Source organism: Haliotis asinina, chromosome 11, assembly GCF_037392515.1.
Source record: "Haliotis asinina isolate JCU_RB_2024 chromosome 11, JCU_Hal_asi_v2, whole genome shotgun sequence".
Taxonomy (NCBI): Eukaryota; Metazoa; Mollusca; class Gastropoda; order Lepetellida; family Haliotidae; genus Haliotis; species Haliotis asinina.
Genome location: NC_090290.1, coordinates 52,374,708 through 52,388,722, shown reverse-complemented (window position 1 = coordinate 52,388,722; position 14,015 = coordinate 52,374,708). Strand labels below are relative to the sequence as shown.

Genomic DNA, 14,015 nt, shown 5'->3' with positions numbered 1-14,015 from the left:
CTGTCGGCTTCAGCACAGAAACATTTGGAATAATCTCAATTTCATGATTGACTCTTCTCTCCCAATAATTGCCCCCATTTTTGTCATTGTATCAGCCTTGTGGAAGCCACGGTAGCTGAGCGGGTTAGGCAGCTGACTTTGTGTGCTGGTGATTCGCTGCCTGATTCTGAGGATGGGGGTTTGAATCCCGGATGGAACTCAACCTAACAAGAGTACCAAAATCTTTACTTAGGAAAGTGTAATCTCAATTATAACATCTGTTACATTGTGTGAAGGTGTTACGTAGCTTAGTAGTTGAAGCATCAGTTTGTCACGATAAAGTTCTCGATTTGATTCCCAACATGTTTCAGCCCATTCCAGTGTATTACCTTTATGATATTGCTGGAATATTGTGAAAGTGTTGGAAACCTAGCTCACTCTTCGCAATATGGCCGTCTTCAGTTATGGTGAAAATAGCCAGCACTCATTCCCCTCCATAGCTTTTCTTCATTCCAGTTCAGTTATCACAAAGGGCAGTGTCAGAACCTTGTGGTTGAAGCATTTCAGCTTATGTTCAGAACATCTTTGTTAGTTACCTACGTATAAATGTGTCACCCATCACCCATTGATATTTTTAGACCTTTTTGTTGCATTTTTACTGAAAATTGCATCTCCGTTATTTATCACTATCAAGATTTCAGTGACCTGTGTCTGTAGGCAGCCATCAGCTTCAATTATTTTCAGAGTGCCACTGTATAGGTGGAATATTGTTGAGTGCCATGTAGAAGTAAACTCACTCACTCACTCACTCACTCACTCTTGAGTTGCTTTTTCCTCCTGCATGACTGAAATTTGCATCTGAAAGCTTGGAATAAACAATCTCTTGGTAGAAATAACGGTGTGAGAAAGAAACATGAACTAAATTGAATAAATTCCAGTCAGTTGCGTTTAATCCCTGTCAACCATTCATGAGAGCGAATGAAATATTTGCAGAAATTCATAAAACGTTTATAGAAAAATATACTAAGAAAAAATTTCATTTTATGTATCAAAAGAAGGCTCTGAAGTTCTTTGAGAATGGATTGCTTCGTCAATACTGTTTATCCTGATCTGAATGTAAATATATCAGACTTGATGCCGGCAGGGAGTTTACAGTACGGAAATTCTATCCCGCTTAATACTAGATGATGGAAGTTTAAGTTCTGTATTAGCCAGCCATGGCTGTTTAATGTGAGGCGTCTTCCTTGAACCAGGAGCAGGTATCCTTAGGGTACGGGTCCGCCATCATCTTTAACTTTGATATTGAAATTGAAGGATGTATTGATTGTTACAGTTTTTAGTGGGGCGTAATGTTAATGTCTTCCTTTACGTAGTGTGCCGACTTAAGATGCTTCTCGTGTCTTCGAGCGGACATGTTGACACCACTACTGGCTCAACAAAAAAACATTGTGACTCTTGGAGACTGCACACTGACGCTGCTTCAGAATGCCAGATGAAGTCTTTGCAGTGTGTATTTGCAAGCTAGATTACTTGAGCCTCTTATGTTCGCTGGCCTCTCTCAATTTCTATTAGGTTATGCATGTTGCACACAAATGATAGTTACTGAGAAAAATCAATGGAGCTCGGATGCAAGAGTTTTTCCCCTGTACGGACAGGACAAGACACGAAGCTGTGTGAGATGGCCGTCATTGATTCGGTGGCCCTCTCCAGCACTCCATTTGATAGAGAGTCATATGTGTCTCCTGATGCTTAAAAGCTTTTTGGGCAGGCTCTACACCTCAAAATGGTAGAGGTCATTCGGGCGCAACAAGTTTCAGCCTACCCATACCAGTGGTACTCTGGAGACTAGGTCAGTGTTCAGTACCTTTGGGCTCAGTGCGTCCAATCTCATTTTGAACCTAGAACGAAGGTGGAAAAAATGGAAATTTAATCCTGTCTTTGGACCATCCCCACCCTGGAGAAATGATTTGTTGTTAAGATTCAAGTGAGCTCTTTATTTCACCCAACGAGCGACTCTATGACAGCATTGGTCCTTCAGTGTCATGTGATCAATAATCTGTCTTGTGTAATCGCCAGTATCTAAACTGCCAATTTCGTGAATATGGTAATTTTATAGCACTAGAATAGAATGATTTATCTGTTTCAAATCTTATGATCATGAGCGTCAGAGGATCTGCATGTCAGGCAAGAACAAAATATTTTCTTGATACTGAAATCTTTGTTCATTAAGGAGGTAGAGGAGGGACGTTTAACATGTAGATTTGTCTCCTTGATTGACATAAATGTGTTTAAGTTCAGAAATTAGTACCACGTTGGGATTACGTTTCAACTGTGCCAGAGATCAGCTGAGGATGTTCAAGCATTTCTATGCAGATGAAAGGATAATGTCAATTAGTAATTGTGTCATCAAAAACTCATCATGGTTAATTCCTTGTAATTTTTGTGGGGAAAATATCATTTATCTGACATGGAAAAAGTTGACACCAGCTTGATATGATCAACAGTTCACCCTGGTTGAGAGAAAAAAGGATGGTGAAAAAAGTCTCTTCCTGCCCGAATCCTATTCCTATTTCCGCTGCTTGTTTAAATAATGAACACTCCGGCAAATTCCATGCTCCTAACAGCTTCACTTACTGACAAAAACAGACATGCAGAATAAAAACTGAAAATAAAGTTCTGTAGTGATGATTAATGGAGTAGACAACTCAGCTGGTTTGGACCTATTGTGGAAAAAATAGCGTGATGGAACCAAAGAAGTGGCACGTGTCAGCAGGAAGGAGCTCTGCCAACGGTGAGGCAGACCCTGAACTGCAAGATGAGCCCACTGTTGCTTCCAGCGCTAACAGTGACATTTGCTGTCAAATGTTTGCAATATGTGTTCCGTCTTAGCACTAACATTTTGGATGGGCTAATAGCTCCTGTTAAAATGATTTGCCATATAGCTTTGGTTGATGAGATCGAAGCAGATCCCAAATTGACAGTGACCCTCCCAATCCAATAAGTCTGTCAACGTTCCTTGTCGACTTGTCAGACTGGCCTGTGACACATGCTTATTACAAGAATTCTCAAGCTCGCAGCTTCATCAGCTGCTGAATGGCTGGCCTACAGTTGAGATAATCTTTATTGACAGGATTGTATTTTGTTCTATATGTCCATTAGGGCACATACATATTATGGACACACTTGTCTCATGGTATGGGACTTTCTTGTTAGGGTGGTTCCAGGTGATCATCAAAGTTTTTCTTCATGATTTTCTGTGGCAAGTGTTTAGAGGTTTTATTATTGTGTAAATAAATCATACTTTGTTCAGTGTTGGGAATGTGCATGTCTAACAACTGTTATGAAATCAGGCTTTTCTCAAGTCATTGCCCACTTGAGTTTACCAGACTGCAAAGACTTTGAGCTCTTATTTGTTTTTATGTGACATCCAAACATCATGTGTGACTCCTGGCCATATAGCTGAGACATTTAAAGTGACAATAAATCTCAAACTTGTAAAACATTTAACTATGTATAGTGATTAAATAATGATGTTTCATTTTTTAAAGTATCACATCCATGATCCAATGTAGAAATAACCTCACACCAAATTTCCATTCCTTGTGATTCCTTGCTTTTCTTCACAAGAGGAAAAAAATGTCTTTAAAATATTTGAAAGAGAGTCGACATTACCAACCCTGTGTATGAATGGAACATGTTAGTTTCAATTATATATTGTTGAAGGAAAAGAGGTGTCAGATGCATGAGTCGTCTTTCAGACATGTGGACTTATCTTTCACTACCTCAGCAGTTTGTAATATTTAGAAAAAAAAGGCCATGACATTGTTGCATAAAATAGAAAAAATCTGATATGTAGCAGATCATTCTGTGACTGAAATGTTAGTGACACAGATACTACCGTGTGAAGCATGTCTTATCTTCCTTTATTCAATGGGGAACTTCTTCAGTGTAAGTAGTTATCGAGACCAGATCTGTATTTAAATGTACATGGTTAACTTGTCTTTGAGCAATTAACAATCTATATATTGCTTTCAGTTGCCATTACTGAACGAGAATCCACTCTCCTTAAAATGACTGTGGTGGTGGCCAATTAGCAATGCTGCTACTATTTTCACAGTCCGATTTGTTCCAATAACCGATGGGCTCTATCTGCGTAGCGGTAATTTTCCGACATCTTGGGGCAATGGTTGTCTCAGTGTGGCAAACATTCCACTTCCTGTGCTGCATTGTGGGTCAGCACCTCACGACTAGAGTCAATGGAGCTGTAGCATGCATTACGGGACAAAGTGTCACCACTAATGCAGGGATTGGAACAAGTTCCACTGGAGGCATTTCTTGTTCGTGTTAACTATGGTTTTCAGACAGGAAATGATGCAAATGATGCGTTACAAATGTCTAGTTTTCCTGAAGCGCTGAATTTCTTTTGATGGTTTCTCTTTCCAAGTTTGTTTTTTCTAGGACTATTTGTTTAAGGACAATTTCTTTCGGGAAATAGTTAAAGCAAGAGGGTAGTAACTGGTGTGTTATCAAAGATAATAGTCTCACAGTCACGAGTGGGTATTGTCCGTTGCAAGAGAGATTTTTACTCATGGATGGTAACTATGTACTGTCTTGACACTGCTCAATGTTTCATCGTGTGTCTCATGTTATTTTCCTGTGTACAAGGCATGCTGCTATTAACTCAAACCATCTATGCCTGAGGGCCGTCAAAAAGCCTGGTGACAAAAAGTATTGGAGCACCTGTCACAAAACCAGGGTTAACTTTAAACAGTGTATGAAACTCCTACAAAAACACACGAAGCCCACAGGGCTGATAACTAACAAATGTTGCCGGCCATGTTAACATATAACTAGCCCCATATTAAATGCAGGAAATTGAGAAATAATGTTAAAAGAGAGTAATCAATGAATTTCTTGTAGTGATGTAAACTGAAACATGTGCAAAAGCAAATTTGATAAAACCATGCCTTGGAGGTCACTGTTAATTCATTTAGTGTCACTGCCATCATAAAAGAACGACATCATTCATTGGCTGAAAACATTCTCAAGACCAGTCACATTTAGTGTTAGATCATGTAGGTTGATCTGGGGACGTTACAGTTCGATTGATCATGAACTGTACCGACATCATCTAGTTACCACAATTGTAAATTTTTTTCGAAATATTTCCCGTAGTCAATGACGTGGTTAAACATATATCCCTGGAAATTGGCGCACAGGGGTCGGCTATAAAATACAGTTGTAAGCCTGCCATGTAACTAGCAAGCAGCGGGCCACCAGGCAGGCGCTATTTCATACACTGTTTCAAACATACATGCAATACTCCCAGTCAGTTCTTATTATCCCTTAGGTGGTCGGGTAGAGTGGTTGGATAACATAGTGGTTAAAGTGTTTGCTCATCACGTCAGTGTTCCAGGTTCGATTCCCTACATGGGTACAGTGTGTGAAGACCATTTCTGGTGTCCCTCGATGTATTTTTGGAATATGGCTGAAAAGAGGCTCGCTCGCTCACTCCCTCACTCACTCACTAATAGGACTAAGTGTTATGTATTACTGTTTCTTTGTTTTACTCAATACTCGCCTCAATATTTGTTCCTGGATACTATCATATCCTACAAGAATGTTCTTCTCTTCCAGAGTTCCATGTGTCTTATGATGTGAATGTCAATCCGTCCGTCAGCAACCAGTTTGTGATAAAGTATGAAGCCAATCAGCGCTACCGACGCCAGGCGTCAGTTTCGGGAGGACCAGCCAATGTATCTACTGAACCCCTGCCAACAACGACTGTGTTGAGTAATTCCAATGCTCCGGACGCCGTCACAGCGACCTCAACAAATGTAAATACTTCCTTTCACCTACCGTTTTCTGTTTATTGAGTATACCTGCTCTTCATGCGCGACCAATGAAGAACCCATGCTTGTTATAAGAGGCAACTAACGGGATCGCGAGGTTATGCTCATTGACTTGGTTAACTTATGTTATCATATTCCACTTAAATAGATTGATGGTAATGATGACTTTATCGTCTGATCCAGACTTGATGTTTTACAGACTGCCGCCATATAGCTGGAATATTGCTTAGTATGGCAGAAAACTATACTCACTTACTCATTTCATTGGTAAGTGGATCGTGTGTTCATTCATAGGCTATGCTGAAGGCTTGTGCATGATTCTCCACATGGGTGATAATGCATTGAAGCTTATGTCCATCGTTCTATGTGACAAGAGTATTGCTTGAATATTTCTTCAAGATGTTCTAATAAGTAATTACAGGGCATCTGGAAAATAGAAAAAGTTTAAGTTTAGAACTTTTTTTGTTTCTGCAAAGGTCAATATTGAGAGTGGCCTTGTGGCAGTGTGAAGGATAAAACATTCATACCCCCCAGACACATTTTGCTAAAAGTGAAAAAGTTTAAAAAATTAATTAGTGTTGTGTTTTCTTTCAGAACCAAACAATAACATTGTTATTCTGTCATGACTGAAATTATTCTGGTATTCAGAGAGTTTTGGAAAAGGTATATTGTTCCTTGAATTTGGTTATTTATCAAGGTGAGATATGGAACATACTCTAGGATGGCACAGTAGTCATCAGTCATTATACATTAACTGTCTACATGATCAAAACATGTCATAGAATACGTTCTATTTCAGTGATGATGTGTATGAGAGGATAGTGAACGACATTCTGTGTAATAACACTTTTATTAAACGAGTTAACGATTTAGTATCAAATGAGCGAGAGTGAGTTTGATGCTAAATCTTTCTCGAGTTTAATAAAAATGGTACTTCACAGAAGTGAGTTTAGTATTCTGTTTATTACTCCCCAACACAAATTAATGGAAAGTGCTGCTACACTGCCTACAGTGTGAGGACTTTCATCAGTCTAGCACCATTGCGACAGCGGCATTAGCATTGTGACGTCAAAACTGTGATTCATTATGCCATCATGCGTCTAGCAGTATTAAACTAGTGTAATGTTGCCATAAAAATATAACACTGCAGTATCTTCCACAGGTGAGTAATATTTATTAGTAGTAATAATGCATCAACTACTGACTGGTCTAATTTAATTACCAAACATTCATATTCATTACCCAGTATTCATTTTGTTATATCTAAACAAAGGACTTTTTGGGGTCACATGTTTGGACATCTTAATGGCCACAAATCATCTCTGAATCCACTTGCTGCAGAAGGCTAAAACTTATGAGTTTTCTGACTCTTCCAATCCTTCATATTCAGTATCTAATAAGGTCACTGAAAGTGTTAGTGTGAAAAAGGATGGCTTGCATTTTCTCTTGAGTAAGTTGATGGATTGAGATGAACCTTTATGATGGACAAATCTACCATGTGGATGCTCAACTGTCTTCAATGCATCAAAATAGAATTTCTTAAAAAGTCTTTGTGAAAAGAAATATGGAAAATGTACAAAGGCCTCAGAAGTAAGAGTCTGAAGTGTTGTGTGATGGATGAGCATTCTCGGTGTAAGAAGCTGCTTCATCAGGCTGATGTTGTAGGTCAGGGTGAGAAAGCATGCATGTTGTATGTACATTGGTTTACATTCACCTTGTACTGTATCCATAAGGACGTGAGTCCGTCAAAGCCCCTAAATCCCCCAAGTCAGGTTGTGTCCCTTGAGCCCACCTGGGAGTTATAATTGTGGGTTGTAATCCCAGCTGGCCCCTGTTATGTGTCCAAGTTTGTAAGCACCATGCTCGAGGTGATGGGGAACTGTTTCGTACGTCATTCCTGGCCTCCTCTGCCATTAACCTGACACGCCAAGATGGAATACTGTTACAAGCAGCATTAAATCTCACTCACTCACTAGCCCACACTTGGGGGCTTTAGGCTTCCTCTACCATCAACCTGACACGCCAAGATGGAATACTGTTAGTATAGTGACATAAACTCAACTCATTCACTCTCTTGTGTGTGTACAAAAAAGCTTCCTGCATGAATATCTACATGTTTCCAAATCTATCACTCTGTTTATGTGTTATTATCTACCGCCACCACAAAGGAAAGAGTTGATATAACGCATGATTCTGTGTTATTATCTACCGCCACCACAAACGAAAGAGTTGATATAACGCATGATTCTGTGTTATTATCTACCGCCACCACAAACGAAAGAGTTGATATAAGGCATGATTCTGTGTTATTATCTACCACCACCACAAACGAAAGAGTTGATATAAGGCATGATTCTGTGTTATTATCTACCACCACCACAAAGGAAAGAGTTTATATAACGCATGATTCTGTGTTATTATCTACCGCCACCACAAACGAAAGAGTTGATATAAGGCATGATTATGTGTTATTATCTACCACCACCACAAAGGAAAGAGTTGATATAATGCATGATAATGGATTATCAACAACTCACCGCACATCTCATAGCCAATACACAGCAGTCTCAGAGAATTGAAAGCGTGAAGAATGAAATGGGTCTGAGAATGATTTCAGCACTCGGCACTCCTGACTTCTGATTCTGAACAGAAGTGCTCCATCATCTCACATGAAAATATACATCACCCAGAAGCAGATCCTGTTGCTCCATGTAGTTCGTCCTGAAGTAAACATTGCCTTGGCCAAGATTTTCGAAGCTCTCTTAGGGCTATGATTGTCATAAGTGCCATACATTAACATTAACTTACGACTATCTTAGCACTAAGAGAGCTTAAAAGATCTAGGCCCTGGCCAGCATTATGGTGATAAATCTGTTTCTTCTGTGGAGAACCTTCACAAGGAGGAAGACTTCATCAGAGGGATCCAGGATCTCAAGCATTTGCCCACACTTACAAGGGATTGTGTGGAAAGATATTTCCATGCATCACAGTTAAATCCTATAGGGATGAAATGGTACGCTCTCACATGGTACAAGGTCTATGGTTTGGTATGTGAGATGTAATCATCATGCTCAAAAGAAGAGATAGAAGCGCACAGATTATGACAAAATTATTCAATTTCTAGGCATTTTAGGAAAGATTAAAATAATGCTACAAAAGCACAAAAAAACAATTTTTTAATTGCATAACTGTATCCTGAACTGAAGACAAAATACCGCAGTTCTGCTAATACTGTGGTAAACTGTTTCACCCCTATAGGTCTTCATAGTTAGGATCAGAACTTTCAAGCTACTATTATACCATAAATATCTACGAAATGATTGGGATAAGAGCCCAGTATGTGTGTCTTGTCGGGAGAAAAGCCTAGTATGTATCTCGTCAGTCATATACTAAAGGCATCTGTTCCTGTCTGTCATAAACATGAAGCCCTTTCTGTCCTTGGGCAGTGGGGTAGCCAAATGGTTAATGTTCGCCTGCCATTCCGATTACCCAGGTTTGTTTCCTCGCTTGAGTACAGAATGAGCCCATTTCTGTTGGTGTGTTAAAGATCTCATGTTTGATATTTATATTTCAGGTTCCATCAACCCCTGCTCCGACCACACCAGCTCCTACTACTCCTGCCCCGAGTACTCCTGCCCCAACTACACCTGCTCCATCACCCACAACTTCCTCTCCAACAACTACACCAACAACTGCACAGCCCACTACAACACCACGCATCATTGAGACCACCTCAGGTGTAACTGGAAGCACAATAACCTCAGCCCGACAGGAGGTAAGATATGCATCACCTACACCTGCACCTACACCTGCACCTACACCTACTCCTACACCTACTCCTTCACCTACTCCTACACCTACTCCTACACCTACACCTACACCTTCACCTACACCTACACCTACACCTACACCTGCACCTGCACCTGCACCTACACCTACTCCTACACCTACTCCTACACCTACACCTACACCTACTCCTACACCTACACCTACACCTACACCTGCACCTACACCTGCACCTACTCCTACACCTACTCCTACACCTACACCTACACCTACACCTGCACCTACACCTACACCTACTCCTACACCTACACCTACACCTACTCCTACACCTGCACCTGCACCTGCACCTACACCTGCACCTACACCTACTCCTACACCTACTCCTACACCTACACCTACTCCTACACCTACACCTACACCTACACCTACACCTGCACCTGCACCTGCACCTACACCTACTCCTACACCTGCACCTACACCTACACCTACACCTACTCCTACACCTACACCTACTCCTACACCTACACCTACACCTACACCTACACCTACACCTACACCTGCACCTGCACCTACACCTGCACCTGCACCTGCACCTACACCTACACCTACACCTACACCAGGAGGGAAACACAACTAGATTTACAGATATATTTTTTTCCCATTGAGATGTTTTATAAGATTGAAACTCATAAGCTTTACCTGATTTGGTATGAGTTGTGGGCCATGTTGTGACGTCTTGTCATCTGTTCCAGGACAACCACCAGTACTACTCTTCTTCCATCATCCCCGATGCCCTCACCGGCAACTGGATAGACCTGACCAATGCCAAGAGGCATAAGACTCTGTCCTCCAGTCATAGGACCGCTGTGGTGAGTACGGCAGGGCCATATGACATTATGCTGAAACAGGAATAACAGAAACAGGAAGTGCTGTTACACACTTCCTGCCAGTAGGATCACGGACTGGAACACAATAACAGCCACAGTCACATAACAATACATCAGGATGTACAGTTTGAACAAAGTCATCAAGCCAAGACAACATGATCTGCTCAATCACCTCTAAAGACTAAGAGACCCCACGAAGGTCCGTGTTAGAATTTATCTTCAGTGACCTATGATTGTATGAGGCAGCTAACGTTTACTGGATGGGGTGGTCAACCTCACTGACTTGTTTATCAAGTCATTGTATCCCAATAGATGGATGCTCATGTTGTTCATTGCTGGATTGTCTGGTCCAGACTCGATTATTTACAGCCTTCTGCCTAGTAGCTGGAATACTGCTAAATGTGGCATAAAATCAGTTTGCTCAGTCACTCACACACACACACATGGACACGCACGCGCGCACGCGCGCGCACACACACACACACACACACACACACACACACAGAATATGTCTCTTTCTGTTTCTCTCTCACTGCCTCTCTTAAACAAACCCAAAATGAGGTTACTCTGTATGTGATTAAATCTCCAACACGAATTAATAAAACGATGAGACAGTTGTTTTTATGATTCATGAAATTGACTTGCTCTTTCAGACAATTAATCTCACCTTTAAGTTCCGTTTCTATGGACACAATGTGACAAACATCACGGTTGCAACAGGAGGTAGGTGATGGTTTAGCATGTGTGTCACACCCTGTCTGCAGATGCAGACACAGTCTCCATTGTTCTTCAGGATACTGGCTAATAAAAGAATTTGACAGAAGAAAGTATTTTACCTTGTTCCCTACAAGGGCTTAAGAATTATACTTCAATTTAGCTTCTTTGGTTTAACTCTAGCTTCAGATAAATATTCCAAATCAGTGAAGTAAAATGGTTCGTAATAAAAGTCCTGAAAGTTAAATACTTACTAAACTCAATTACGAAATCCATTATTAGACACCACTGGGAAAAGAATTGGAATGTGGAACATTTTAACATTATCTGGTGTCATAATAAGATAATATTTATGCTCCAAATAGTTATACCTTTTCACACACGTGTTATAACATCATATCAACATAGGGACTATGGGACAACAGTGTGATAAACAGAGGATAATGTATGCATGGTTTGATGCAGCTCCTCTCTTAGATTTCGTGACTTCATGTCATGCTTTGTCAACAGGTTTCATCTATGCCAGTCCTTTCCTCCACCAATGGTTGACCGCAACACAATACATAGCCCCGTTGATGGCCAATTTTGACACCAGGATCGGCGAGGCATCTGACATCTACTATGATGACTTCGGTAGGTGGGGTGTATGTTGAATCCGAAAGAATTCAGTGTATCTGACACTTTTGTTAATATACAGACTCAACTCAACAGTACAGGTTTAGACCTGACGGTAGCATTGAGCAATGTTCAGGTAAAAACTCACCAGTACAGGTTCAGATCTGACAGTTGTATTGAGCAATATCCAGACATAATTTGACCAATACAGGTTCAGACCTAATTGTTGCATTAAGCTATGTACAGGTACAGGTTCAGCCGTGACAGTTTTATTAAGCAATGTACAGACATAAATCACCGATACAGGTTCAGGCACTAACCCACCAATACAGGTCTATGCCTGACTGTTTCATTAAGCAGAGATCAGACCCTAACTCACCAGTTAAGGATCTGTTCTTCAGGCAATCACACTGCAGTTACACTGTACGTGAATAATAAGGCCACTTAAAGCAGGGTTCATTATAATCCAGAAGCCGCACTGTACTCAAGGTAATAAATGACTTTTATAATAGAAATTGATTTTCTACCCAGGTATTATAGAGGGTCACAGGTCTAATTGAATCTTCAACCATGCTATCTTTTTAAGCCTGGTATCTATTTGAGGGCCTTCAAAAGCCCAATCATTTTCTCATCGGCGACCAGAGACTCTGGGCAATATGATGTAAGAATGAAATAGATGGCTTTTGTGGGGAACGAGGTAATGACTTCCTAAAGTCTCGTCTATGACTGGGATCTCCCTACTCAAGATTTAGGAGGGGTATCCTATATTGTATGGGTGATGCCAATTATCAGGCTCTTCATTATTGACCTGTGCTCATATTGGACAGAAACAGTGTGATGCTCAAGGCATTTAAGCTACCTTCTTTGTGTGGCCAGATAGTGGAGAGAGCATGATTGACTGGACTTTGGATGCTACTGTTCTACGGCGTCCTTTTGTGTCTGCAGTGCCCTGTTGAGATGTCCTGTTGTCCTGTTGTCTTGAGGTGTCCTTGTGTCCTGCAGTGTCCTGTTTTCCTGAGGTGTCCTTTGCATGATGATATCTTTTAACACACAGACATATTCATGAACATCTGGAAAACAAAACATAGCAGAGAAAAATGTCGGGTTATTTTTAGTGATACATACACATTAATGTAAAGAGTTGTGTCCCTTAGGCTTATCCGATTGAATATGGTATTGGTGTTGGCAACTCAGATTAACCTTTCTTCATGAAAAGCTGACATTTGTTTGATTTCGCTCTCTTAGTTCCTCATTCTTTCAGCCAATTGTGTGTCATCTCCTACTGCTGAGATGTTGTCCCTGAATATGATCTCTTTGTTTTGAAGGTAAAACTCAAATAGAATAATCTGTGTTAGATGTGTGCATCCATGTTGAGGTTCTCCGCTAATATTCAGATATTCAGATCATGTTACATCCTATCATTTCATGGAAAATGTTTCATGTCAGTTGAAAGAACAAATGTTGAAAGCGTTTCACAGCGTAATGCTTTCAAAGGAAGATTTTCTTTGCACAAGTTCTTGAGATGTTTGCCAGAATATTTGAATGACGTATGTGTAACAGTGTATTGTTGACGTTCTGGTCTCCATGCTGATGGCAATCATGTCTTACTGTGGGGATTCAGTTTGGACAAGTCCCCAGTACCTCATGCTTGTCTCCCTGTTGGGATTCAGTCAGGACAGGCCCCCCAGTACCTAATGCCTGTCTCCCTGTTGGGATTCAGCCAGGACAGGTCTCCAGTACCTCATGCTTGTCTCCCTGTTGGGATTCAGCCAGGACAGGTCTCCAGTACCTAATGCTTGTCTCCCTGTTGGGATTCAGTCAGGACAGGCCCCCCAGTACCTCATGCTTGTCTCCCTGTTGGGATTCAGCCAGGACAGGTCTCCAGTACCTCATTCCTGTCTCCCTGTTGGGATTCAGCCAGGACAGGTCTCCAGTACCTCATGCTTGTCTCCCTGTTGGGATTCAGTCAGGACAAGTCCATAGTACCTCATCCTTGTCTCCCTGTTGGGATTCAGTCAGGGTGGTCTCCAATATCTCATGTTAATCTCGCTGTGAGGATCCAGGAGAGATTCTGTCTGTACCAGATGAGAGAATTGTAACTGATTGTGTTTTATTCCTTACATTATCAACAACATTTGCATGTCAAATATTTATGCAGTGCTGTGATAAGCTAGACAATTAC

General features: G+C 40.9%; 1 protein-coding gene across 1 annotated transcript in view; it reads left to right on the top strand.

Moving 5' to 3' along the window:
* Positions 1–2,721: 2,721 nt before the first annotated feature.
* LOC137255526 (plexin domain-containing protein 2-like) overlaps positions 2,722–14,015 on the top strand; it is a 38,889-nt gene continuing 27,595 nt past the window's right edge. Inside the window, exons 1-6 of the mRNA XM_067792958.1 lie at positions 2,722–2,824; positions 5,617–5,816; positions 9,406–9,606; positions 10,370–10,486; positions 11,158–11,227; positions 11,729–11,851. Of these exons, the coding sequence (XP_067649059.1) occupies positions 2,722–2,824; positions 5,617–5,816; positions 9,406–9,606; positions 10,370–10,486; positions 11,158–11,227; positions 11,729–11,851 (814 nt within the window). The remainder of the gene's footprint in view (positions 2,825–5,616; positions 5,817–9,405; positions 9,607–10,369; positions 10,487–11,157; positions 11,228–11,728; positions 11,852–14,015) is intronic.